The 24,580-nt window shown below is 54.1% G+C and overlaps 5 protein-coding genes across 5 annotated transcripts; 1 reads left to right on the forward strand and 4 right to left on the reverse strand.

Annotated features, from left to right (window-relative positions):
- Positions 1-2,461: 2,461 nt before the first annotated feature.
- Positions 2,462-4,403, reverse strand: LOC34620625 (putative fatty acyl-CoA reductase CG8306). Its single transcript, XM_026337973.1, has 3 exons — positions 3,822-4,403; positions 3,302-3,469; positions 2,462-3,043 (listed from the first exon to the last, which is right to left on the reverse strand). The coding sequence occupies exons 1-3, from the start codon at positions 4,401-4,403 to the stop codon at positions 2,462-2,464; spliced, it is 1,332 nt and encodes a 443-aa protein (XP_026193758.1).
- A 3,693-nt stretch (positions 4,404-8,096) lies between these two features.
- LOC34620626 lies at positions 8,097-12,655 on the reverse strand. Its single transcript, XM_026337977.1, has 7 exons — positions 12,356-12,655; positions 10,216-10,347; positions 9,784-9,966; positions 9,226-9,387; positions 8,764-8,973; positions 8,394-8,609; positions 8,097-8,324 (listed from the first exon to the last, which is right to left on the reverse strand). The coding sequence occupies exons 1-7, from the start codon at positions 12,653-12,655 to the stop codon at positions 8,097-8,099; spliced, it is 1,431 nt and encodes a 476-aa protein (XP_026193762.1).
- A 1,096-nt stretch (positions 12,656-13,751) lies between these two features.
- On the reverse strand, positions 13,752-16,229 carry LOC34619820 (rRNA-processing protein UTP23 homolog). The gene is made up of 8 exons (XM_026337978.1): positions 16,142-16,229; positions 15,791-15,880; positions 15,473-15,554; positions 15,109-15,365; positions 14,619-15,000; positions 14,116-14,397; positions 13,936-13,996; positions 13,752-13,829 (listed from the first exon to the last, which is right to left on the reverse strand). The coding sequence occupies exons 1-8, from the start codon at positions 16,227-16,229 to the stop codon at positions 13,752-13,754; spliced, it is 1,320 nt and encodes a 439-aa protein (XP_026193763.1).
- A 920-nt stretch (positions 16,230-17,149) lies between these two features.
- On the forward strand, positions 17,150-20,302 carry LOC34619819 (oxalate:formate antiporter). The gene is made up of 6 exons (XM_026337979.1): positions 17,150-17,520; positions 17,972-18,147; positions 18,363-18,961; positions 19,275-19,443; positions 19,759-19,837; positions 20,188-20,302. Exons 1-6 carry the CDS (start codon positions 17,150-17,152, stop codon positions 20,300-20,302), a joined length of 1,509 nt encoding a protein of 502 aa, XP_026193764.1.
- A 70-nt stretch (positions 20,303-20,372) lies between these two features.
- Positions 20,373-22,918, reverse strand: LOC34619818. The gene is made up of 4 exons (XM_026337980.1): positions 22,514-22,918; positions 22,054-22,345; positions 20,732-21,089; positions 20,373-20,523 (listed from the first exon to the last, which is right to left on the reverse strand). Exons 1-4 carry the CDS (start codon positions 22,916-22,918, stop codon positions 20,373-20,375), a joined length of 1,206 nt encoding a protein of 401 aa, XP_026193765.1.
- Between the last annotated feature and the right edge of the window lie 1,662 nt (positions 22,919-24,580).

A 24,580-nucleotide genomic window follows, 5' to 3' on the forward strand; every position in this document is an offset into this window, starting at 1 on the left:
ACACGGTCGCGGCACCTCGCAGCCTGCCTCCCGTCCGCCAGTCTGTACAGGCATCTACGAGCCGAAGAGAAGGAGCGAGACGCACAGACGGGGGCATCCCTAGCACAAACCTACCCAGGCATGTATCCACAGAGAGACGCACAGTCAGACACAAACGGAAAGACTCGAATCGGCAAAGCGGAGAGCAGAGGAGCAGCTCTTGCCCCTAAAAAGGGGGGAGGGATGCCTCTACCCGGTGCTCCTCGATGCAGATGCGATTTCTCACCATGTAGCTCCTGTGGGTAGGCAAGAGCAATACAGGTCCAGGGGAAGTCTGGATAGCCTTTTTTAAGGCTTGCATGTGTGTTTCCTCGACAATGATGCGGTCGAAGAGCCTAAAGAACGCTTGGTGAAAGAGGCCGGCAAGCAAAACGATGGCATGAGGATGAATGCTGCCAGCCATCCCAGTGTACATACGGCGCACCTCCTCAGTCACCTCCTGCTGCACCTCCTCCGGCGTTTCTGCAGAGGCATGCCCATCAAAATAAAAGGAGGCCAAGTAGATCCTGACGGAAGAACAAGCGTTCTGTACGCTCCACTACCCCCACTGCAACCCCCTTTTGCCCTTCTTCCCACCACCTCGACTCGGCGACCACGCGGAATTTGAATATATGTGTATACACGCCTCGACGCACGCTGCAAGGGGCCTCGCTTCTTCCTCTTCTGCAGCCGCATAGCAGCCAGCCTTGCCATCAACGGCTGCAAATCAGGATGCTGCAGCACGAAAGCCTCGATCGAATCCGCATTAGGGCTTGGCCTCAGCGGGGGAGCAGCCAAAACAAACTGCACTCCTGCCGGAGAAGGCAAAGAGAAGGTGGGTGGCGTAAGGGGCGTCGACATCAAGTAACGCTGCAGAGCATCCATGTACAGCAGCGGCGGGGAAGGCGGCTCGCACGCTGCGCAGACATGTACACACAAACGCACTGACCAGCAGCCAGACCTGCATATACACAATCGGGGAAGACTGCAACTCAGCTAAACAAGCGGGAAAGCATCATACATATATATCTATATACATATGTATGCGCATACATATATATATATGTATATATATAGATAAACACACATACATACATGCATGTACATACATATATATATATACACACATACATATATATATATATACACACATACATACATGCATGTACATGCATATATATACACACATATATATACATACATATATATATATACACATACATACATACATATATATACACACATATTTATACACACATACATACATACATATATATATACACATACATACATATATATATATATATATATATACACATACATATACATATATATATAGCCCCATCAAAGGCCTCAGCGAAGCGTCCAGCAGAAGAACACGACTGCTCAGCTAAGCCCCCTTCAAGTTTGCTGCAACCCGGGAGCATGCATTTTTGTGAAAAAATAATCAGCAGGCATTGTGTGCTGCGCGGCGTGCAGTGCAGGCAGCAAGGGGCCTCTGTGCGCCGTTGATCGGATGGCTAGGATTCTGAAGACCTTAAATCTAGTGGTGCAAATGCGCCTAGCTGTATAGACAGCTGCTAAACCCTTGCCTCGCGACTTGTGAGACGTATACAGAGGAAAAAAACGGCCCGAGAGCGCGAAGACGCAGCACCCCTGCGCGGATATGTGGCTACAGCCTCTCGCCTCCCCCCTCCCCCCTCCCCCGTTCTTGAGTTTCTTCTCTGCTACAGGGGGTACCAAGCACGCTGCATGCATCCGCGCTCATACCTGAAGGTTCCCGAAGCAGCCATCTGGCGATGCCGTAGAAGAAGTAGTGAATATACTCTCTCCAATCGATGTCTTGTACACCCAAGAACCACGTGGATCGCTCCTCCGGAGAGAGCATGAGCTGCATTTGTGGAAGGTTGCGCTGTTCAAAAATCCATTCTTGGTATGAAAAGTGGTGAAGCGCTTCCGCTGCCTTCTCCGCCTTGAGAAGGCCGGAGTACAACAAAGACACCCCGCGGCTGGCCTTCGAGGAAGCAGGCAAGATGCTCGACACAACGGAAGACGCAACGGCTCCCGGCAGTTTTTGTTGGATAAAAAAGCGCCTGTACATGCAAAGAGCGCAGTAGATGCCTTCATCGGCAGGCATAACCAAAAAGACGAAAGAGCAACGATGACATACGCAAGTTCATACAGTTCAAACAGCATCAGAACAGAGGCATCAGCGGCCTCATGTAGACACCATCCGCATGATCAGAAAACATCAGGAAAAACAAAAAGCATTATGAGGCGGCATGAAGGAAGTCGCCTAGAAAGCGTCATAGAAAGCATCAGTTCTTTTCGAGTTCATTTTTTTTTCGAGTTCATGTCGTGTTTTTTTCGAGTTCATGTTGCGTTTTTAAATAGCTCATGTAGAATCCCCCGCAGGGGTACATGCAGCATGCAGCAGCATGGCCTACCGTCGGAACTGCTTGAAGTCAGTATCGAAGTAGGGCGACTGTAGCTGTCGTCTCAGGCGCGAGTAGTAGGGGCAGAGCATGTTATATTCTCTCCCGTGAATCAGGAGGTCTCGCCAGTATGTGGGGTTTATGTCGCTCGTGCAACTGTGAATGACGTATATGCCTGGTCTTCCTGCGGCTGCAGCTGCCGCTGCTTCCTCCTCCAAATCGCGTGCGTTCTCGGGAGCAACGGCAGGCGCTGCAGCCGACGCAGCTACGGCTACAGATGCGTGCGTAAAAGGAGGCGGCACTTGCACTGGACACAGCATGCAGTTGGGGTCGACATGCTTTGCTGCGGCTTGTGTGGCTGTAGCCGCTACCCCGTCTGCAGCAGCCGCTGCAGAGTGGTACTTGTTGATCAGTGCAGCGTTCGATGCAGCAACTGCGGCTCCACATACAATCAGCGAGTCGGCTACGACGTCTACGGGAACCTGATCGCCAATCAACTGGGGGTTCGCGGGGAGGCATTTCAAGATACCTAGTGCACCTGAGAAATGGCCATGCATGCATGCATGCATGAACGAGATTTGCGCATTTTCCTCACACATTCACAGCTCATGAGATCCTCTCTCGTTTTCAAGAGAAAAGGCCCTCTGGATCCGCTGGGGTCAAAGGGAAAGAGGAAACTGACGCATGCATGCATGCATGGATGCGCACTTACAGAGGAGCAGCATGCCGCCTGTGGCATTGACGTTATCTACCCAGCCTCTCTTGGGGTGCTTGTACGCACATCCAATGATGGAGGGTCTTAAGATGCAGATGGGAAAACGGAAAGGCTCCGAGTCGCCACCTAGCACGCTTCGCTGCTGCTTTATGGGCTGGCCGTGATGCGGCTCGTCATTTCTTAATTGCCACTCGCGAGTAATTAGCGCCTCACACAGTCTCTTGGTGAAGGCATAGGTATTGGGGAAACGTCCCAGCAATTGCTTCTCCATGCCTTCAAAGTTCGCCGCATCGTCGCTGCCCTGAAGTATACCGCAGCAGAGTCTCTCGTGTTCAAAAAGATGTGAAAAATGCTTCAAAAACTGCAAAAAGAGGCGTTGTCTATCTACACACGCGGAGACGCAGGCATGTACGCTGCTGCATGCATCCATGAATACGGGGAGATGTGTGTCTGTCCATGCTGATAATAAGCATGCAGTCTGCAAGGCGTCCACAAGCACTCTCTCAGCCTATTTGCATGCCCACTAGACGACCACAATCAGCATCGTTGTCACCACTCCCAGTGCATCCGATTTACTTGCACCCCCACACCCCACCCTCCAGTATTCTCGCGCCATCTCCGATGCGGGAGAAGCAACGCCATCGCGCAAATACCTGTTCCCTCATGTCAATGAGCCGCCTAACGGCGAGATGAACGTCCTCTGTTTCCCAAGGAAGGGGAATAAGGCCCTCCTTCACTCTGCCTCTGAGATCGCTATTCACGTAGCAGGTGGAAGTATGCACAAGCACTTGAAGGTGCTTGCATCGTCTGCAAAAATCTAAAACCCTCAGCGAACCCTCCACGTTGCTTCTGTAGTTATCCTTGAGCGGCGAGTTGAAGTGTACAGACGCTGCCATGTGAATCACGACGGACACCTCTTGCTGGATAGCTTCCGCCTGACGAATTCCAAGATCTGCACTCAGGAGATCTCCTGCCAAAGCCTCTACCTTTGCGGCCACGAAGGAATCGAATGAGGATCCATGCTGATCCCTTAGCTCATCAAAGACGCCGCTCGCAAGCACGCTGCTTCGCAAGCGTTCCTCTGCCGTTCCCCCTGGTAGTGGTCGCAGCAAGAGATACACCTTGCGGCAGTCGCAGTGCTGCAGCAAGCGCGCGAGGACAACTTTCCCCACGAAACCACTCCCTCCCGTCAGCAGAACAGTCTGCCCCTCGTAAAACTCCCGCACCAACCCCATTGTTAATGGATGCGTCTTTGCTGCAGAGGATGCTCCTGCGGCGTGGGAGACTCTGCAGGACGACGCTGGAGGGGCAGCGGCCGCTGCTGCGACGCTCCGTCTATAAATTTAGGAATAATACACGGAAGGAATGCGGTAAATCGAGCTGCTAGTGCTGCTGTTTTGTGGCCGTGTGCGCCGCTGCTGCCCAAGCTGCCCTTGCTGCACGCTGAACGACCGGAGCAGAGAATGAGTCGCCTGCGGCAGCTGCCGCCGACACCACTAGTTGTTGCTGCTGGAAAGCAATTATCCAGCATAACTGCTACTAAACAATTAGTAGGCAGCTGAATGGCGTTGCAACACTGTCAAATGAAGCGGTAGGTCGGGGGTCACTACAACCCTGTCCGCTTCACCCTCCCAAAGAAGCGGTGCGCAGCAGCAACAGCAGTAGCCACTGCAGGAACGGCACCTCCCGAGACACCGTCAGATCTGCGAAGAGCCTTCCGTAATAAAATATAAACCCTTTGACGGAAAGTTGCAGCGGCAGGCACCGCACTGGGAGGAGCAGGAAGAGAGCTGCTACAGCTCCCACACGACGCCTGGCAGCAGCAGCAGCCACAGGATTTTGCATATACCACACTACCAGCTGCAGCAGCAGTGCGTCTCGCGCCCGAATGATGCCGTCTCCCGAAACTAAAGGCACTGGCTCAGTTACAAGAGCACTATAAACGTGCGTTTTCGGCGTCTCAGCTGGCGCCATGTTGTGTCAGCGTTGTAACGCTGGCAGCCCTACTGCGCGTGTCTTCCTTTCCGCGAGCCGACAGCAGAGAACGGCAGCATAGCACTGCACCTGCACCTGCCACAAGCTACTATTGACTCTCCTTGCACCTTCTATCCATAAATATGTGCAGCAAAAGGCAGAAATAGGGAGATTCAGTGTCTCAGGCAGAGATATATATGGCTTTCCAGGCGTGTTTCATCGGTCCGGCTTGAGGGGGTTCATGTACTATCTACAGGGCTCAAAAGGGCAGCTAATCGAGTTTTGGGAAAAACGAAAAGGAGAATTACTGAAAAGAAGGCCATGGGAAGGTATAGACTGTCGGGGTTGCCTCAACAAGCACGGTGAGGCGCTTCCTCCCAGAGGGTGTATGTGTATCTACGTGTAGCTGGTGTTTCGCGCAAAAACAGCTCCGCGTGCAAGGGGTAGCCGTAAGCCAAAGCTGCACATAGGCACGTTTGATCACACTGCTTCCAATTTTTGTCCTGGGCTTTGCGAGGAATTAGGCATTGCGTAGTTTGGCGGTAGATATACGCTTTTTGAGGATGTAGGCAACACATTACCAAAAGAATCAGCGCTACATGACCGTGCACTATACGTTATACTTTTTGCGAAGCACCGCAATAACGCTTGGCGTGCGTATAAAGGGTGCAGCAATGCCCGCGCACCCTAGCAATGCCTCTCTGTGCCTATGGTGAAACCATGGAGGGTGACGGTGGGGGCGAGGGGAGAAACGCTTCCGGAACAAAAATAAGCAACTTCCGAATAAGCTTTGTATTGGGATTGCAGCTAATCAGTATTGTTCTATGCGGAACCGAAGGGGAATGGCGGGGGTGTCCACTGGCAGAAACGTCTTTTCCAAACCCTGCGAAGCTTGGTAGAAACTTGAGGAGTATCTTTTGTTCGAAAGCGCGTTCTCACACTTTTATTCCTTTATCCCCCTGCAGGGCTCTAGCCTGCGTGGGGAGAGAGAGAGAGGACAACTGATAAGGTGCATGATTCAAATGCTCCATCTAAAGTCTCCCTAGAGAGGCACTTTAATCCATACTCAACGCAAATTACAAAATTATCAAGTGTGTTCTTTCCAAAAGAGCCCTCGCCTTCTGCTCACACCCCTCAGATCTCCAATTGTAGGAAAGAAAACAGCTTGTCGACGCTTCGCTGCACCGTCTAAGCCTTTCGAGCATTCAAGACTGGTTTCAAAAGCGTCTAGCGCATCCGTATACAACATTGCGGCTTTTTGCTTTGAGCTGTATTCGTTCTGCAGTAAATAAGGTGCACGTGCAGGCACGCCCGTTAAAAGATTCTTCACAAACTCTTGGTTGGATGTAACTAGTAGTCGAGAAGGCCCCATTGCAGCAGAGCCCCCCGCAATGCGCTTTGTTGACTCTCACATATACACTCCCGCTGGGAAAAATGAACGTCATAACAATGCATGATGCACAGTGGGGAACGCAATGGCGGCTTTTGCCACATTGAGCTAGTCAACCCTGCACTGCAAGTAACTTTGTACACCAACAGCCAGATTGGGTTGTTAGTTCTTTACGAATTTCCGGAGTTGGGAGTGCACCGGAAGCTCCTCTGCCGCTCCTGCTGCTGCTTTCCTTTCCTGTAAGTTTTGTTGATGACCTTTACCTACTGAAAGGGCTTAGGTGCTGCTTTTGCTATCCTCAGCGTCGTACTTCAGGACGCAGCAGGTGTGATCGATGGCGGCGAGAACCTCCCAAGTGAACAGCTCACACAGCGAGGGACTGTGCAATCCTGAAGCACCGCCTATAGCATGCGGTGTGCTTGTAGGGACAGAAACCACCCTGAAGTGTAGTGGAGGTTTTGTTGTCAGGGCTTTGTCTTGGGAGTCGCGGACCGCATAGTTATCGAGGGTGATTGCTGTGATTACATTCAGGAACCTGTCCAGCTGTTGCGCATGTGGCTGCTCATGAGCTGTTCAAAAGTTGGAACAGGTTCGACTTGGTACTGCATGAAGTAAAGGGGTCATAGAGGGCATGGTCTACTCTCGTCGTTCACGAAAAAAAATTTAGCTGCCCTTCCCGCAGGCATCCCTCCACTCTTTCGCACAAGATTTTGAGTGGGGAGAGGCTGTCCTCATTTGCTCGTAAACAATAGCTCCCATTCGCGCAATCGACCAATAGTTCATTCCGAATATAGCGACAGCCCCTGTCGCTTGAGCCCCCCGTGCCTCCCGCACCGTTCCGAAGAAGTTTACTGCTCATCATTCTTCTGCTTGCCCGAGAAACAAGGCCCCACACTCACGGGCGAAGCTCCAAGTGCACGAAGACGAACTGTGAAGGTGTGGGGGTAGAACAAGGCGCAGCCACTCCCTGCCCGTCAATTTGAAGAAGGGGCTATATTTAAGTTGTCATCTTGCTGCCAGAAGGCGGTGGAGGATCGTCCACGTCGTTGCATCTTGGGGCCCTTGCAAGAGCGAGAGAGGGAGGGAGATGAAGAGGACAACCAAGTCCTCAACCCCTGCCCCCCCTCCCGCCTTCTGCTATTTTAAAAGACGGCCTGTGTGCGCATGCAGCCCCAGCGGGGAAGCCAGAGGCGGTGCGTCAGTGGCAACTGTACTAAATTAATCCTGCTTAGAGTGACCCCGCATTCCGCTGGTCCTCGAGTGTTACCGTGGCCACCAGTTCAAATGATTCGCAGCGCGACTGCTTCTGCCCAGCACGTGTGTACATCCAACGGCACTGTGCGTTTGCTAGAGCTATCTAATCACGTGAGTGCCATTTGTAGACAGTGCCACAGTGTTCGATCGGCCTTTGCCTAAGGGCCCCCTGAACTAGTGTGTCATGCTTTTCGGTTTTCCGTGTGTGCAGGATCATGAGGGGAGAGCGCGCCTTGAGGAGGCGCATGCCCTACTTTGACTGGGCATGCATGCAGGAAGCACAGTGGGGCTGGCTCGTTGGGCTTGCAGCTTAGTGGTCGCGGCGTCGACTTGAAAACGCTGCTGCTGCTACGACTGCTTCAGCCTCTGCCGGTGTAAGTACTGCTTGCGCTTCGCCTGCCGCCAATGCTGTACCATCGTGGTACTCCCCTTCCGCGCTCAAAAAGGACCCTGCCTCTTCTCGGCTAGCTTGCGGCTGGCTATCCCCCCGCCCTGAAAGTGCAGCACCACTGTGAACTCCTTCTGGCAACTGCTCCTCCTGTCCTTGCACAAGCCCTGTCGCAGTGCTCTCCTGCAGACTGACACTTGCCTGCTGCGGCACTTGCGCCTGCTGCGGCACTTGCGCCTCTGGCGGCTGGCTGACGAGTTTCGAGGGAAGCCACGGGAGATCCGTGAGGCCCTTTCCGTTCGAGATGAAGGCTGCACCTCCGTCCTCAGCAGCGTAGAGGTTGTAGCACTTGGTGGGGAGGCCAAGCTCGCGTTCAAGGTAAAGGCAGTACCACATGAGCGAGTTGATGGCTTCGAACAACTGCATCCCTAGGGCCTGCAGGCAGCAGCACACGCATCGTGTAGAGCGGAGCATGAGGAGGGGCCCCACCCATACACAGCAGCACCGAGAGGCACGCTCAGAGCGGCAAAAGCAGCACTGCAGTCTGGATCGATCGCTGTCATGAGGAGGCTCCTCATTCAGCAAGTACCCTGTTGTCCATCCACGCTTCAGCCAGGGAGAACCCCAAGTACTTCATTTTATACGCTCCAGCAATCAAGCCTGTTCGATCCCGACCATGGTGGCAGTGCATCAGCACAATTGGTGCGCGCTTGCTGCTGTAATCGCTGTAATCGCTGCTGCTGTAATCGCTGTAATCGCTGCTGCTGTTCGCCGCCGCTGCACCGTCCTTCGACGCAAGCTTCCGCATGTGCCGAATCGCGCCCTTCTCTCCCCTGGGTGGTCTCTTCTTGCCATGCTTCTTGCTCGCCTTCTGCGTCTGTCCTAAAGCCTCGCCGGCGTCGTCTCCTGCGGCTCCTGGCGGCTGCACATCGCCCTCCATCTTCCTGCCATCCGAGCAGCAGCCTTTGCAGTGTTTGCATGCGGCGTCCTTTGCTCCATTCGCCTTCGCAGACGCACAGGGAGTCTTCTGCCCCTCTGGAGTTGCCCGCACGGAAGGTGGAGTCGAAACGGCAGCAGCAGCAGCAGCTGCAGCAGCAGCGGCTTCAGACCGCTGATCTGCTGTCTGCTGATCGGCTGTCTGCTGATCGGCTGTCTGCTCATCTGCTGTCTGCTGATCGGCTGTCTGCTCATCTGCTTTCTGCTCATCTGCTGTCTGCTCATCTGCTTTCTGCTCATCTGCTTTCTGCTGATCTGCTTTCTGCTCATCTGCTGTCTGCTCATCTGCTTTCTGCTCATCTGCTTTCTGCTGATCTGCTGTCTGCTCATCTGCTTTCTGCTCATCTGCTTTCTGCTGATCTGCTTTCTGCTCATCTGCTTTCTGCTCATCTGCTTTCTGCTCATCTGCTTTCTGCTCATCTACTTTGCCCTTCCCGTGGCAGCAGCCGGCGTGTCTGCAGTGCCTGCAGTCAGCTGCGCCTTTGCGATGAGCAGAAGGCCCCTCGGCAAAGCCTGCACCAGCAGCAAAGAGGCTTGCTTCAGCTGCTGCAGTTGCATCAGCGGCGTCGCTAGCAGGTGTATCCGAGCTGCCTGCTGCTGCTCCTCCTCCTGCTGCTGTTGCTCCTCCTGCTGGAAAGGCGGATACAGCAACTGCCGCAGCGGCATGAGCAGCCGCAGAATGCGCCTTATCGTCAGCAACAACACCCAGATGAATTTGCGAGAAAAGCACATCTACTCGTTGATCAAGGAAGTCGCCGCTCCAATGCGGCAAATTCTTCGCCATAGCCACCCGCCGCTAATGAGCACAAACGCATGCACATACATATAGATAGATAAATTTATATGTCTATATAGATGTCTACGTGTCTCTATACCTATGCATCTACCTCTCGATAATAAATAGACAGCCCCTAATAAGTGAAGGTCGAACTAAGAGATATGCGCGCGTCTCAACGAAGAAAAAACACGCAGTGTTGCCTTGAGAAGAAGGATGTGGCGTCCAGTGTTGGCATTAAAATATTGCAAATTGAGGGCCCTTACGCACATCCTCGGGAACGTCATAAGGATTTACGCTTTCGCCGTACAACGGCCAGTGCTGCACTACCGCGATCGGCACACTGGAGGTGTTGTTCTCGAGAAGGCAAATTTCGCGGTTCAGCTCGCATTTCTCGTTGAGCTGAACGTACAGAGAGCACTACACCTTTTGAAGGGCTGTGCAAGAGAGCGTTATTGCCCCTTTTTTCCCCTCATTCCTCATCCCCTTCCAATTCACGCACGACATCATCATGCATCTGAATGGCTAAAGACTGCGCGTGGCAAGCCGCTTTCCTAAGGCGTGTGTCACATAGCCTTTTGCAGAAAGCCCCCTCCCTTCGCTACGCGCTGCATGGCTCAAAGAGCCCTATGCCCTTACGTCGCCGTTGTATCCGTCCCATAGAAAAGAAAAAACGTGAAGCGCAAAGGTGTCAGGGAAGGCTAGGCCTGCAAGTGCTGCCTGCTCCTTCAAAGCCTCCAGCAACTCCTCCTGCTGCAGGGTTCCTGCATGCATGCACAGACACACATACATACACACACACATACACAGACACACACCCATACACATACACAGACACATACACACACAGACACAGACACATACACAGACACACACAGACACAGACACACATACACATACACATACACAGACACACACATACACAGACACACATACACAGACACACACATACACAGACACACACACAGACACAGACACACATACACATACACACAAACATACACACACATACACAGACACATACACACAAACATACACAGACACACAGACACACAGACATATACATACACACACAGACACAGACACACAGACACACATACACATACACAGACACACACACACATGCGCTTTTGTCACGCAGCCGCTTTCCTGCAGAGGCAAAAGAAGCGCCTGCTTGCTTGCTGGAAGCTTGCAGAAGGCTTAAACCTCTCTCCCCCCTCCCCCTCTCCCTCCCGCATCCTTCCTGACCTGCACCTGGCGAAAGCGGCAAGGGCAGCCGAAAGAGGAAAGCGTTTTTCTCAGGAGAGGCGTCAACAAGCCGGACGAGGTCCTCTGCAGCAGGAAAAATGCAACGCGGCCTTATTATATATATATATGCCCCACCTGCCACCCCTTCAAATAGAAACTCCCTACTCCCCCTCCCGACACAGCTGCGCATACGAAACGCAGATCGAAGGATGCGCGTGGCGTTGAGACACGCATGCAATACCTACTCGCAAAAGAAGACGGGTAGCTGTAAGCCGAACACTCGGGGCCGCTGGATAGGTGGCATTGCCGCGATACCCCCACAGGCGCTGTACATACACACACAGGCGAAGGAAGCGGAAAATATTTTCTCTCTTGCGCTGCACACCCTGGTGGACCCCGTACCACCACGCAGCATTTATGCCGCAGCAGCACCCTACACTTGACATCGGCGGGGAGGAAACTTTCACGGAAAAAGTAGAGTTCGAGCTCTTTCGAATGGCGGCTTTGATGAAGCGTGGGGCGGGCACAGAGGGGCGCCGCTGCGTACAACTTCTTCAAATTTCAGCTCACGGGGGGGTTCTGCATTGTACCGGAGGTAGTAGACGCCTCCTAGGGCTAGGAAGAAGAGCAGGAAGCAGCTTAACGCCATCCATTGCGTTTTGCGGCTGTGTGGCTCAAAGCTCGCCAACGCCCCTACGTTCACATTTAAAGAAACAGCACTTGACACCCTGCAGAGTCAGCGCCGTCAAATGGCGAAGCTGGGAAGCTGCACTATGGAGGCACGAATGCCTTCCCTCCAAGAAAATCGCTATGGAAACTATATTGCCAACTCAGATTAGGGTGCGACGAAGCAGGAGAGAAACTCAAGCGGATTTTGGTGGCCCGCGCGCAGGTGACAGTGCAGAAGTACAAAAAAACGCAAAAACGCTATCTGTCCTTCTGCCGGTGCGTGCAGAGAATGCATACATGTATCTATGTGTGTATACATGTATGAATGAATGTGTGTATACATGTGTGAATGTGTGCCTATGTGTATGAATGTGGGTGTATGTGCCCATGTGCATGCATGTGTGCATGTGCCTATGTGTACAAATGCGTCCCATGTACTCCATTCATACCTTCATACGTGACTTGGTAGCCCATGTGTTGGCTGGGGTTGAACCCTTGTTGGGAAGGCCACGGACCATCTCCAGCCCCTCCTCTTTTGCTTTTCTGAGAGCCCTGAGGCGCTCCTGCAATACTGAGGGAGTCTGGCTGCCTTGTTCCCGCCGTCAGGGGGGTCCGGCTGTCTGCGCAGACACCCAACTCCATTGTGAAATCTGAATCCTGCGCGGGTTGCGGTTTGCTGGCACCATGCGGAGGCGAAGGCGATGGCCAAGGCGACAGGCGCCTGGAAGAGGCAAGTTTGACAGCTGACTGGCGAAGAAGGGCGAAAAATTAACTCAGCGTCCAAGTATCGCATCAAGCCCCCGAAACGCTCCGTGGGCATGAAGAAACACGAAAAAGACGAACCAACGGAACAGAAAAAGTGACCAAAATGCCCTGCCTCTTCGATTGTGCTCTTGGTGAGCATCCAAAGCAGCACAGCCGTAAAGAGGAGGGCAAAACACGGGGGGCTGCAGCACTTCGGTAGTCGTCTCATGCAGCCACTCGTTCCGCAGACGTGAGCCACGTAGCAATCGATTCAACGCCTAATTACGAGTTTCAGAGAAAGGAGGCGTACAACCTGGAAGGCTGCCAGGAAGATCGGGGCAGCAGGCACCTGGTCTGATGTTTCCGAATCAATCTGGCAGTCTGGACCTGAGCGGGTGGACCCGTGAGGCGGGAGGGTTTGGACGACTTTCTCATGAATTCTTGTCCGAACTGAAATGCGTAATGGGAGAAACAAAGTTTGTTTAGACGATACAAGGTTTCTGGGGTAGTCGGCAACGAGCAATACGCTGGAAATCTGAGGGGTTCCAGTGGCCCCCCACACAAACGTGCTCCTGCCTTGCACGGCTCACCAAGCTAAACTTTACCCCAGCTCTCCCCTTTTCCCTAATCACGCCTAGCAAAGACTTTGTAGGGAATTTACCGATGTGTTTCACCGTAATGCAGCGTATTTGCTGCAGAATACTGTTAGCTCGATACAAGAAGGCGCACCCGTCTGTGCGTTTTTGCACTAGCTGCTTTTTAGTGCAACTTCGTGTGAATCCTAAGGCCGCTTAGAGAGGATGCACGCAGCAAAATGCCCCCTCGCTGTCCCTCTCCCCTTATGTCGGGCACTACGAGAGGCATACGCAGGAGAGGGATGCAGGGATTCTTCCAGGAACCACCCTCCAACATGAGTCAAGTTTGTATGTAGCTCAAACTTCAAAGGTGTTCCCTGCTAAAGAGGCCGTAGGTAGGTGGTGGAAAGTCACGCTCTATGCGCGCGCGGCTGCACTCTAAAATGAACTTGAACATCACATGCGCGGGGTTGTCAGCAACAAGCGTGGTCAGCGCCTAGATGATGGGCAACCCCAGCGGCGTACGCCTACCAATAAAAACACAGTTCTTGTGCAAACCACGCCTGATATCTAAGAGCCTTCGGGCTTGACGTCTTCCTTTGAAAGCTTCACGCGCCGCGATCGAACTTTCTTCCCGTCGGAGAGCTTCTGCAAGACACAGCCAAAAGAATCCTGCACAACCGTGACTGCCCCTTAATTCACAAGAAGCGAGGTTCTAGGGCCCTTCCGCTAGACTACTTTTGACAGGTCGTACGGGGGCTTCAATGATCATCTTGGTGCTCTTTCGACACGCAAGGGGATTGACGCCTTTCTTCCTGTGCAGGCGCACAGCACAGCACCCGCCAGCCACACGCGCCGTTGCTGACTCTGCAGCCTTTCTTTCGCTGCAGCGTCTACAACGGCAAAAGGGTCAGCAGCAAAGCAAGTTGCACACCGTTTTCTTTTGGCAGCACGCTCCAGTTCCCTCTGCTTTTGGAGCTCCTCCTTTTGCTGCTGCAGTAACAGTCCGCTGCAGTCAACTCCTTGCTGCTGCAGCTTTTCGAGTTGCTGCTTGCGGTCCGCAGCCAGGCGCCGCTTCTCGGCAGCGGCAGCAGCAAGGGGGCCCTTTGCGCTTGCGCGCTGCTGCTGCTGTGCTCTTACAAGGGAGAACTTGGTGGGTTGCTCAACTTGCAACACACCTTTAAAGAGAAACAGCAGAGGCAGCCCTGGCACTCGCCTGCAGCAGCACCAGCAGCCGGAGGGTGCTATTGGACGCTAAAGCGCCTTCAAGACGAATGCCAGAAGCAGCAGAAAACGCACCGCAGCAGCCAGAGCCGCACGCGGGCTCTAATACAGTACGCTGCAGCAGCAACAACTGTAGCAGCAGGAGAAGCAGCAGCAACAACTGTAGCAGCAGGAGAAGCAGCAGCAACAACTGTAGCAGCAGGAGAAGCACACCTAAGGCGTTCTCTGAGCCTCGCATCCTGCGTCGCAACGCAGAGTTTTCGTTTCTCCTGAGTGCTGACAAGGCGCACAATGCAACCGTAGGCATCAGGGTACTCAGAGGCGCCTTTTAAGACATCGGGAGTTGCTGTAGACGTCTCGCCAGTTATTCTGCCTCTTCCGAGGTCACTTGTGTTGTGCTGCAGATGCCGCGCTGCCGCGGCTGCTGCAGCTGCAATGCTTTGCTGCTGATGCTGTCGCTTCGCAGCTCCAGCGTCTTCGGGGAGGGCCCCCCCGATAAGGGCAGGGTGGAAGAGGAACTTGTGCTTCGGCATGTCGAGAGTTTTGCTGACTGTGATACAGCTCCTGGCGTGGCTGCTACGGTGCGAGGAGGGGCCTGTACCCTCATCGTCGTCGCTGCAGCCGCTGCTGCTGTCGTCAAGCAGCTGCTTCTTTGGCTGCTGCGACGCTGCGGAGGATTCGGGGAGCCTTCCGACTGCACTGCCTGTTCTCCCCCCATCTTCCCCGCTGCTGTCTGCGTTTTTTTCGCTCTGTCTGCGCTGCCTTTTCTGCGGGGGGGGAGCTCCCGCAGAGGGCAGTGCGTCGTCTGCACTTTCATCACGCCGTCCTTCTGCGGCAGACCTTGCTGCGGCGTTTTGGGGGGGGGTTGTTTCATCTTCTTCCCCCAGCGTTGCAAGTGCAGCGGCTGCTTCAGCTGCAGCTGTTGCAGCGGCGGCTTCCTCCGCGTGTTTGCACGGATATCTGAGCATCGCAAACAGAGCGCGTCTCGAATCTGAACGCTGTGGCACTGAATGGCGTCGAGCTGTTCAGGCCCATACACCGAGGTCTATGATTTCTCTCCTGTTCACCTTTTGTAGCGTTTTGCAGCTGCAGCGGCTCCCTGCGCTCCTGGTAGAGTCCTCACTTCCTTCATGATGCATGGCGTGACGTCTGAAGTCACACGCATAGCTCTGAAAAACGTAATCCGTGGGAAAGGGGCGATGCGTGAGCTCCCGGCAGGCAAGTCGGAGATGCCTCCACACGGGTGCATGCAGGCACACTGCCTACGGTGGAAGACAAGGGGCAAACGGGGAGAGAGGGGAGAAGGAGGGATGAGGAAAAACAGGAGGGCTGTGCGATCCGATCGGGAAATGTGGCAGTACAAGAAAGCCACGACTCAGCCTTACACATGGTTGTTTTACCGCAGAGGACGCGTGGGAGCAGCTCCGCAACGTTAACTTTGTGGCGAATGCATGCGGCGAGAAACGTGCCATCCACTGAAGACACAAACAATCTGACAGAAGATATTCCCTGATGAACCATACCTGCCAACGCGCAGCCACCACCACTCTAAATCTAAGGAAGTAGGGCCCTTGGAGTGGGAATGCTGATGACTGTGGCCTCTAAAAGAAGGCAAGAGCTTCCATTTTCAGCCTTCACATTCCTGGCGGCTGTACTGCCAGTCAGTGCAAGCGCCGGTAGGGAGCTTTTTATTTGGGAATACAGCCGGCGAGCGCTGGAGGGTTCTGTGGGATCACCGATGAGTTGATAGGGCTCCTGAATTCCGAAATGCGTCGCATAAAAGCGCATGATCTTCTTGAAAGACTTCTTCCGCGCCACCCTCATCCTCGTAATGCACCTTTAAAAACGAATTCTACACGGTACAGAACCCCCAGTTCATCGAATGGGCATCAGCGCAAGGCCGCTGCTCCGGCCTTCTACCGCGCGGCAGGCGAGTGCTGCTGCTGGAATTCCTTTTTCGCATGAATAGATATTTAGAAATTCGCTTCCCAAAGCTGCGATTGCAGAGTCTGTTGGAACGGATGCAGCGAGGGCTGTTTTTTTTAGCGGCTTCTGCTGAAGCCGTTGCAAAACAGGGGCAGAGCGTGGTGGTTACTTCTGTGGTTTTCGAGTGCTGCTCCCAAGCAAGCACAATCCTTCACACCTTTCGAATGGCATGAAAAACGTGATTTTCCCCTTTTGACCCTCAGCAAACACCACCCTGCAAACGGATGGGGGGCCCCCTCGGGGAACGATACACCGCGTGAGTACGGGTACAGCAGAGAGGTACCCTGGCAGTGTGTGCCCAGCCGCGGGGGGCCCCCCTAGAGACAGCAGCACCTGCCCTCTCTGCCTGCATCGCTTCCTAGTGCAGTTGTTGCTCCGCCAGCCGATTTTTTCATGGCTGGAATCAAAGCTGCCGCTTTCTTTTTTCAAGAAGGAAGCGAAAGACTGGGGGTTCACTCAAGCTGACTCAGTTGCACTCTGCCCAGCTCGAGACACACCGTGGACTCTCCTTCCCTTCCCCCTCGTGCGGTTCTCCTCCTTCCAAGAGCGTGCGACGACGCCTTAGATTTGAATTCTACTTCACACTTTGCGGTCGGGTGTACATGCGCCTCCCCTCCCTCCTTGCCCCTCCCTCCTGCGAGCTCCCCCTGCACAGTCGTCCTCCACCCCTCCCTGCGTTCCCTCCTTTCTTGCCGCCATCGACTCGCCAATAGCGCGCCCTCCCGACTTCCCTCAGGCACACTCGTGGCAGGACGAAGATGTCTTCCTCCGATCCTGGAGCGAATTCTGAGATTTCAACTCCCTGGGCGTCCAGAGGCGCGGCGGGAACGCTTTTCCACAGCGGCCACAACAGCAACAGCTGCATCAGCGATGGCAGAAACGACAGCACCTACAGCACCCGCAAGGCGCCCACAAAGCTTCGAGGCGCTTCCTGCTTGCTAGGAGGCGTCTTGCTGCACATCGCGCTAGGCACCGTTTACACGTTTGGCGTGTCGTCTGTCTATTTGATATCGTTCCTCAAGAATCGTACCGATCCCACCCTCCGCATCTCCGCCTCAGCCACCCTCATGGCTGCAGAATTCAGTGCCATGGCCATCGGAATGCCTCTAGGAGGTGCTTTGGAGCGCAAGTTCGGTCCAAGGGTGTACGTAGGCTTCCAGTCTGCTACTACTACTACTACTGCTAGTACTACTACTGCTACTATTACTACTACTACTACTACTACTACTACTACTACTACTACTACTACTACTACTACTACTACTACTACTACTACTACTACTACTACTACTACTACTACTACTGCTACTACTACTACTACTACTACTACTCCGTGAAATCTTAGGACCCTGTTGCTGCTGCCTTCCCACATCCCCTCCTCTTCCCCTCCGGAGCCTTGGCCAAAGAGACGCCCTTTGTCTCTCCTTGGCAAAAAAGCCTCTCCTTGGCGAGAAAGCCTCTCCTTGGCGGATGAAGGAGAGAGAAAGAGAGCTTCTTTCTTGTTGCACATGCATCTCAAGACCGTCACGTGGCCCTCTTTGTGTCCTCTCTACGCTGTATTTGCTGTATGCCCCCTTCAGAGTCAGCCTGCTTGGAGGCTTCGTGTTTGTCAGCGGCGTATACGCCTCCAAATTCACAATCGCATACGGCTTCCTTCCCTTTCTGCTTTCCTACGGAGTGCTCTATGGCTTCGGCTTAGGCGTCGCCTACACGAATCCCCTAGTGGCTGCTCTTCGATGGTTCCCCGATCAGCAGGGTAAGTTGCATGCACACGTTCCCCGTTTCTTTTAACGCCTAGCGCTTGACAGGGGATGTTGTTTCGTTTTGGGTGTATCTTCACGAAGGCCCTCTCTGTGCCTCCTTAAAAGGCAGGAGAGGCGAGGCTGCTCCTGCATGCAGCACACCGTTCGGGATCGTGTAAGATCGGAAACTCTAAGCTGTGGGGTATGTGTGGGGCTTTTTTGTGTTCAGGCCTTGTCAGCGGCCTTATCACTGCAGGCTTTGGATTAGGTTCCGTCCTATTTGCGCCTCTTCAGCAGCAGCTGCTTAATCCTACAGGCATCCCTCCCGCGTGGATGCCATACCAAGAGGCCCCCCAAGAGCTGTATTACGATGACGAGTTGATTCTGAAAAGAGTTCCCTCCCTCTTCCCGCGGATCGCCTTCGTCTACGCTGCTCTGGTCGCAGCTGCAGCGTCGCTCATCTGCAATCCTCCAGACACCCACGAGAAGGAGGAGAAGAAACAGCAGCATCAACAACAACACCCACGACGACACACGCTGGCAATACTGCAGCCGGAGAGCGAGCAGCAGCTCCCTCTTGCCGCTGTGCTGAAGTCGCAGCCATTTCGCCTGCTCTGGACGCTTTTCTTGCTGCAAGGCTTCAGCATCCTGTTTGTCGCGAGCTTCTGGAAAGCGCTAGCTGCCACTAGTGGAGCCCCCGCTGCAGCTAGCCAGCAGCTCACTGAAACGCAGCTAGCTGTGGTTGGAGCCACGGCGAGCGCCTTCAACGCCATGGGGCGGATTCTGTGGGGCAAATACGCCGATGTCAAGACACCCCAAGAAGCCCTTGTAGGACGTTTCTGCTGCTCTTCCCGCTGCCACGCCTGCCGCTAAAGAGGTTTGCACACGAATCTCTGGCAGGCAAAGAAGCGTTCTTGCTGCTGCTGCTACTTTTTTCCCACTTTCACTCCCGCCTTCGGAATGCCTCATGCTGTCTGCTGCGTGGTGGCGTTCGGGGGGAGGTCTCTTACTACAGGGACGCAGCAAGGAAGGGCAAGAGCAAGCTATTCTCTTCCCAGATTCACTGCGCAAATGCGTGCCTCAACAAACAAACCGAAAGAGTGTGATGTGCACTGCTGCCATGTCATTCGCGCTGCTGCAGTGCCTCCTCGCAGGGATTTGGAGTGGGGCCTTGCTGCTGCTCTCGCGGGCAGCAGATGTGCATCCGCTGTTGTACGTTGTGGCAGTCTGCCTGAATTTCTTCTGCTTGGGGGGAAACTTTGCTCTTTTTCCCGCCGCGACAGCCACACTCTTTGGCCAGCAAGCAGTTGGTGCGTCACTCTACACCCAGTCAGCCATCAGAAACGTAGCCTGCCTGCAGACAGCGAAAGCCCTAATGACTCCGCCTGCCCCCTTCTCTGCCCCCTTTACATGCGTGGGAGACACGCGTTGCAGAGCAACTGCGACGAGCAGCGCTGGCGGCTGCTGTTTCGCTAGTGTCGTTGCATGCTCTTGCTGTGCTTGTTGAACGCGTTTCCCCCTGCGTGGCCAAATCCGTCTTTTCTATTTTCTTACAGAGACTCTGCTTCGTCAAAACTCCCGGAATCTGCGGGTGATGCTGCTGCCGTTTGGTGTTGTGCGTGCAGGCCGGGTGTATGGCTTTGTATTTATGGCGCAGTTGGGGTCGTCACTGATGGGAGCCATTGTGCTGCCCGCCCTAATACAGTGAGGAGGCTTTTCCGTCTTGTTGCACCCTCTGTCTCTGTTGCTATCCGTCTCGGTTTCTCTCTGTCTCTCTCTCTCTGTTGTTAACTCTCTGACTCTCTGTCTTTCTCTGTCGCTATCTGCCTCTATTTCTCTCTCTGTCGTTGTCTGCCTCTATTTCTCTCTCTCTCTGTCTTTCTCTCTGTTTCTCCGCCTTTCTCTCTCTCTCTCTCTCTCACTTCCTGCAGCCGTTGTCTGTCTGCCTACTTCACCCTGGCCCCACTCGCTTGATATCCCTTGTTTGCTAAGGCTGTATCTACACCCAACCTCCAGCAGTGAGCGCTGTGGTTTGCTGTGTGCTGCGAGTACAGACACCTCGGCACGCCCGCGGCCTGCCGCGTCGTTTCTGTTTGCTGCTTCACTGTCACTGCCGTTCTGCTCGCCACTATGCGCACACGTGCGTGGGAGCCCTTTAAACCCCAATAACTACAGCAGCAGCAGCAGCAGCAGCAGCCCGCCGACGCCCCCTCCCCGACACAGCCCAACAACCAAGGAGTCAACAAAGCGCCTTCGCTTCCTCCTCCAAAAGACAAGACTTTTGCGTAGTTTCTGCAGCAGCAGTTCCTGCTGCAGCCGTAGCGTCGCCTCGTGCAAGTGTAGCTTTGGCCGATGCTGCGCAGCCAGCATGGGTACTAATCGCTAAAAACCTTGTTCGCTACGGTGTCTCTGAGCGCCAACGGCTTTGTGCGCAACTCAAATGCGCAGCCTCCCTACGAGGCTCAAGACCGACCCACCCCTTCAGGCGGGTAGACATACGTTTGTTCATGAAAAACTTTCCCCCCTCCCCTGGATCTCACCGCTAAAAGAAAATGCCGGCCTCACTGCTGAGCAGAGCTGCTGCTGCCGCTGCTGTACCTGTCATACAGTCGCCGCAGAAGGGCGGCAGACTTAGCGCCCTTCAAATTTCTCTCTTGAAGAGATTCCGCCCTCTTCCCAGGGATACAAGCCGCATAAGAAATATCGCGCAGCGTTCTCAGCAGTGCTCGCCTCTCCTGCTGCTCATTGTCAAAGGCTAGAAAAGCCGCACCGACTGCTTGAAGACCAGACGGACAGCAGAGCAACACGCGCAAAGATCGGCATTCATCGCTCGTTAGCGCCTCAAACTCGCAGCTGCTGCTCGCAGCCTGCATTGCAGCTGCTGCAGTCTCGGACTGCTGCTGCAGCACATCCAGCCTCCGCAGCAGCACGGCCACATCACGCGGCTGCCACCGACCTGCGCGGAGAAGGAGGCCGTAGATAGTGAGCGCACTTCAGACAAGCGCATGCAGCAGCACGAGCAGCCCTAGAAAAAACAGCGACCGAAGAGGCAGTGAGAGGCTCTCTCGACTCGCTGCGCGCCAAGAGAAGAAGCATGCAGAGCAGACACGCTTCACGCTCAACCTACCTTCGGCGGCTTCGGAGGAAAGCTCTTCAACGTGAATACTTCTGCGTGGCTGCAGTACTCCTGCTGCTGCTGCTGCTGCTGTCTGGGGCTGCCGCGATGCCTCTCTGTTCTTGAGCTCCGTGCAGCTCCCGGCTTGCAATTCACTAGAACCAGCAGCTTTCGCCTTAGCGCCTCCTGCAGCGGAGTGATCCTCTGCCTCAGCTGCTGCCACCGATTTGGGGTGGAGTGCCCCCACACGGCGTTCGAAGCAATTCACCATGCGCTGTGCAACCTCACGCAGAAAGATGCTGGCTAAATGTTGATATAAGGCCGAACGACACTGCAGCAGCAGAACAGAGACGCAGCACGCACAAGACGATGCAGCCGGACGCACAGCGCGCAGTAAAAATAAACTAAGGGGCAGAAGGAAGCGAACGTTGGGATTTATCAGGAGTTTGGAAATCCCTCTCAGGAGCCTAGCTCGCCGTGCATGCACCACTCCTCCACCCACTCTCGCACAAGTACAACTACCCCTCTAGGGCAACTGCATTTTTTGCAGCAGCGGCGGTTGCTGCAAAAAATGCAGATGCAACCATATGAACGTGCCGACTGACAACAAATCTCGCGGAAAAGTCGACGCGACATCCTGAACCCCCTGGAACGTCCCTAAACAGCCACTTTGTCTCCTGAAGCAGTCGCAGCAGCAGTCGCAAAGTCGTGCAGCACCGTATGTTTGCGCCGCAAAAGGTAAGCCCAGCATGTTGGAATTTTTCTGCATGCAGCCGCAATGGCTGCGTGCATGCAGAGACCAAGCTGTCTTTCGGTGCAGACGTGACTGCGGAAACTGAACGCACGAGGGTTTCAAAGAGGTTCGAGTCGATGGCTCGGCAGCAAATGCGCCAGCTGTCTGCACACCGCAAACAGTAGACTCGCGATGTGAACCGCTCCTGCGTCAAGCCTAGGGATACGCTCAAGTAGCCGTCGAAAACATCGACACCCTCTGAAATATCCTTCCCAGAGCCTTCCGAAAAGGGCCCTAAGGCCTTTAAAACTTCAGGAGACTCACAAGACGTGCCGCCGAAAGCCCCTGGGAATATCCCACTATCCTGCGCATGCAGACGCACATCCGGCGTGAAAGGCGGATCATCAGTCCTGAACAGCGGCGTTTGCAGTGAGCGCGTCTTGATGCCTTTCCTCTGAGAGTTCAGAGCAAGCTGCGAGGGGCCTTGTATTGGGGGGTTTACGGTTTAGCGTGGATAGGGCTTGCGATGTACGCTACACCACGGAATGAAGTCTTTGTAGCTCGCCACGTCTCTAACAACATCCCAGTACTCTTCCTTGCGGTGTCTAGACACATGGGACTCATGGTGCTGCAGCATTTGCTGCGGCTCCCCCAATCCAACTATCGCAGCAGGCAAGTCAAAGAAGGGCCGACGCCGTGCTTCGTGCAGCAGTTGCTGATGAGCAGGTCCGTGCTGGTGGTTGGTGAGCGCAGACAGCATGGTGCCAATGCTGCTGCCTCCCCCGCAACTGCCACTCCGCATGAGCAGACGGGAAGCTGCTAGGGAGGGGACGCGTAATTCTGCTGCGACACCACGCGGCGGACACCATGAGCGCGCAACCACCTTGATACGGCTCTTGCCGCCGAGGCAGTGAGAGGCAAGGGTTCCGCGATGCATTTCGTATGGCAGGAGATGCAGCAGCTGCTAGAATGCGAGCAAGGGAGGCCGTACGCCGTTGAAGAGCGCCCGCAGGTAGGTATTGTGGCGGCAGAAGCAGCAGCCATTGCTGTCGCTTCGACCGAAGAGCGAGTGGTAGCGCTACCTGCGGCAATCTTAAGACCGGTGTTCGGGTGTACATACAGTGGAAGACGCAGCGCACAGCAACAAGAAGAGCGCCTGAAGAAGCCGGGGAGAGCTTCGGGATCCTGTAGCACAACCGGAAATCCCTGATGAGAGAAATCAAAAGGATGGAGGTTTCAAGTTTTAATTCGACAAAATAAATTCGGAAACCGCTGCCGACGCGTAGCAGTTTTCGCGTGCATGGGGCTGCATGCCAGCGACACCCAATTCATGGAAAGCGACTAAATGACGCAACAAACGGGCCTTGCAAGCATTCTCAGACTGCTCTAGACGATGATCTAGGGCGATTACATGACTATGTTGGCAGGAGCAGTGGCAAGAGGAGTATCGTTTATTGGCACCGCCGCTGCAGTGCAGAAAGCACAACAACCAATCGCTTCTGTTTTGATTGCCAGGAAAGGAGCTGGTCTTCCAGCAGGAGGAGCGAAATTCAGCAGCAGCACATAAATATCTGGTACGATAAGCGGCAGGAATAGTGTTGCCAGGCCTTGCTACCGCTAAGACTGGTGCTGTAGCTGCGAGCACCTGAGTCGCAATGCAAAGCCATATCGTGCCACAGCGGCTTATGATGCTGAAGCGGTTAAGCGGCATGGGTAGAACCATCACCTCCATGCCCGCAAGAGGGAAACGCGCTCAAGCTGCAACTCAAGCCAGCAGCCGCAACAGCAACACGAGCAGCAAGAGCAACAGCCACGGCAACAGCAACGATAGCAGTGACCACAGCAGCACACAGAGCAGCGCCAGCAAGTGTAACAGCGACAGCAACAACTGCACCCCCACAAGCGGGCGCGAATCACAGGATCCTCAGGCCTTGAATGCCTTTTGGTTGCGGCAGCGCTTAAGATCTAGCAGCCACTGCAGCGAACCGAACAGCAACAACAGCTTGCATCAGGGTGAAGTGGCGATGCTTTGTTGGAGAAAAGGCTTCGGCTTCATTCGTAAGCGCTGGGAGATTGTTGGTTTGGGGATTTTGCTTGTTGGAATGGTCCCTATGTGCGTTCATGTGCTGCTCGACAGTATAGCTGCGCTGCACGTGAGGCCAGCTGTCTGCTGTCGTGTATCCTCGAATCCAGCCACAAACGCGAAGCGACTAGGCACAAGGCTTGCTAGTTCGAGATGCGTGGCTCGATTGGTTGCTCGGGATGGTGGCGTGCTTGCGATTTGTCATACTAGGGCCGATAGATGGAGGAGGTGACATCTTTTTTAGAGCAGAAGACCTTAGGTTTGAGACAGGTATATCTTCGCCTCTTCTGTTGCAGCGATATTTGGAGTCGCTGGGTGAAACTGCTGCTGCTGCCACTACTGCTACTACCAGAAGTTCCTATAATACTTGTGTTGCTAGAGATTCCTACAATACTTGTGTTGCTAGAGATTCCTACAATACTTGTGTTGCTAGAGATTCCTACAATACTTGTGTTGCTAGAGATTCCTACAATACTTGTGTTGCTAGAGATTCCTACAATACTTGTGTTGCTAGAG

This window comes from Cyclospora cayetanensis, unplaced genomic scaffold (genome assembly GCF_002999335.1).
Source record: "Cyclospora cayetanensis isolate NF1_C8 unplaced genomic scaffold, CcayRef3 CcayRef3_contig_218, whole genome shotgun sequence".
In the NCBI taxonomy this organism is placed as follows: Eukaryota; Apicomplexa; class Conoidasida; order Eucoccidiorida; family Eimeriidae; genus Cyclospora; species Cyclospora cayetanensis.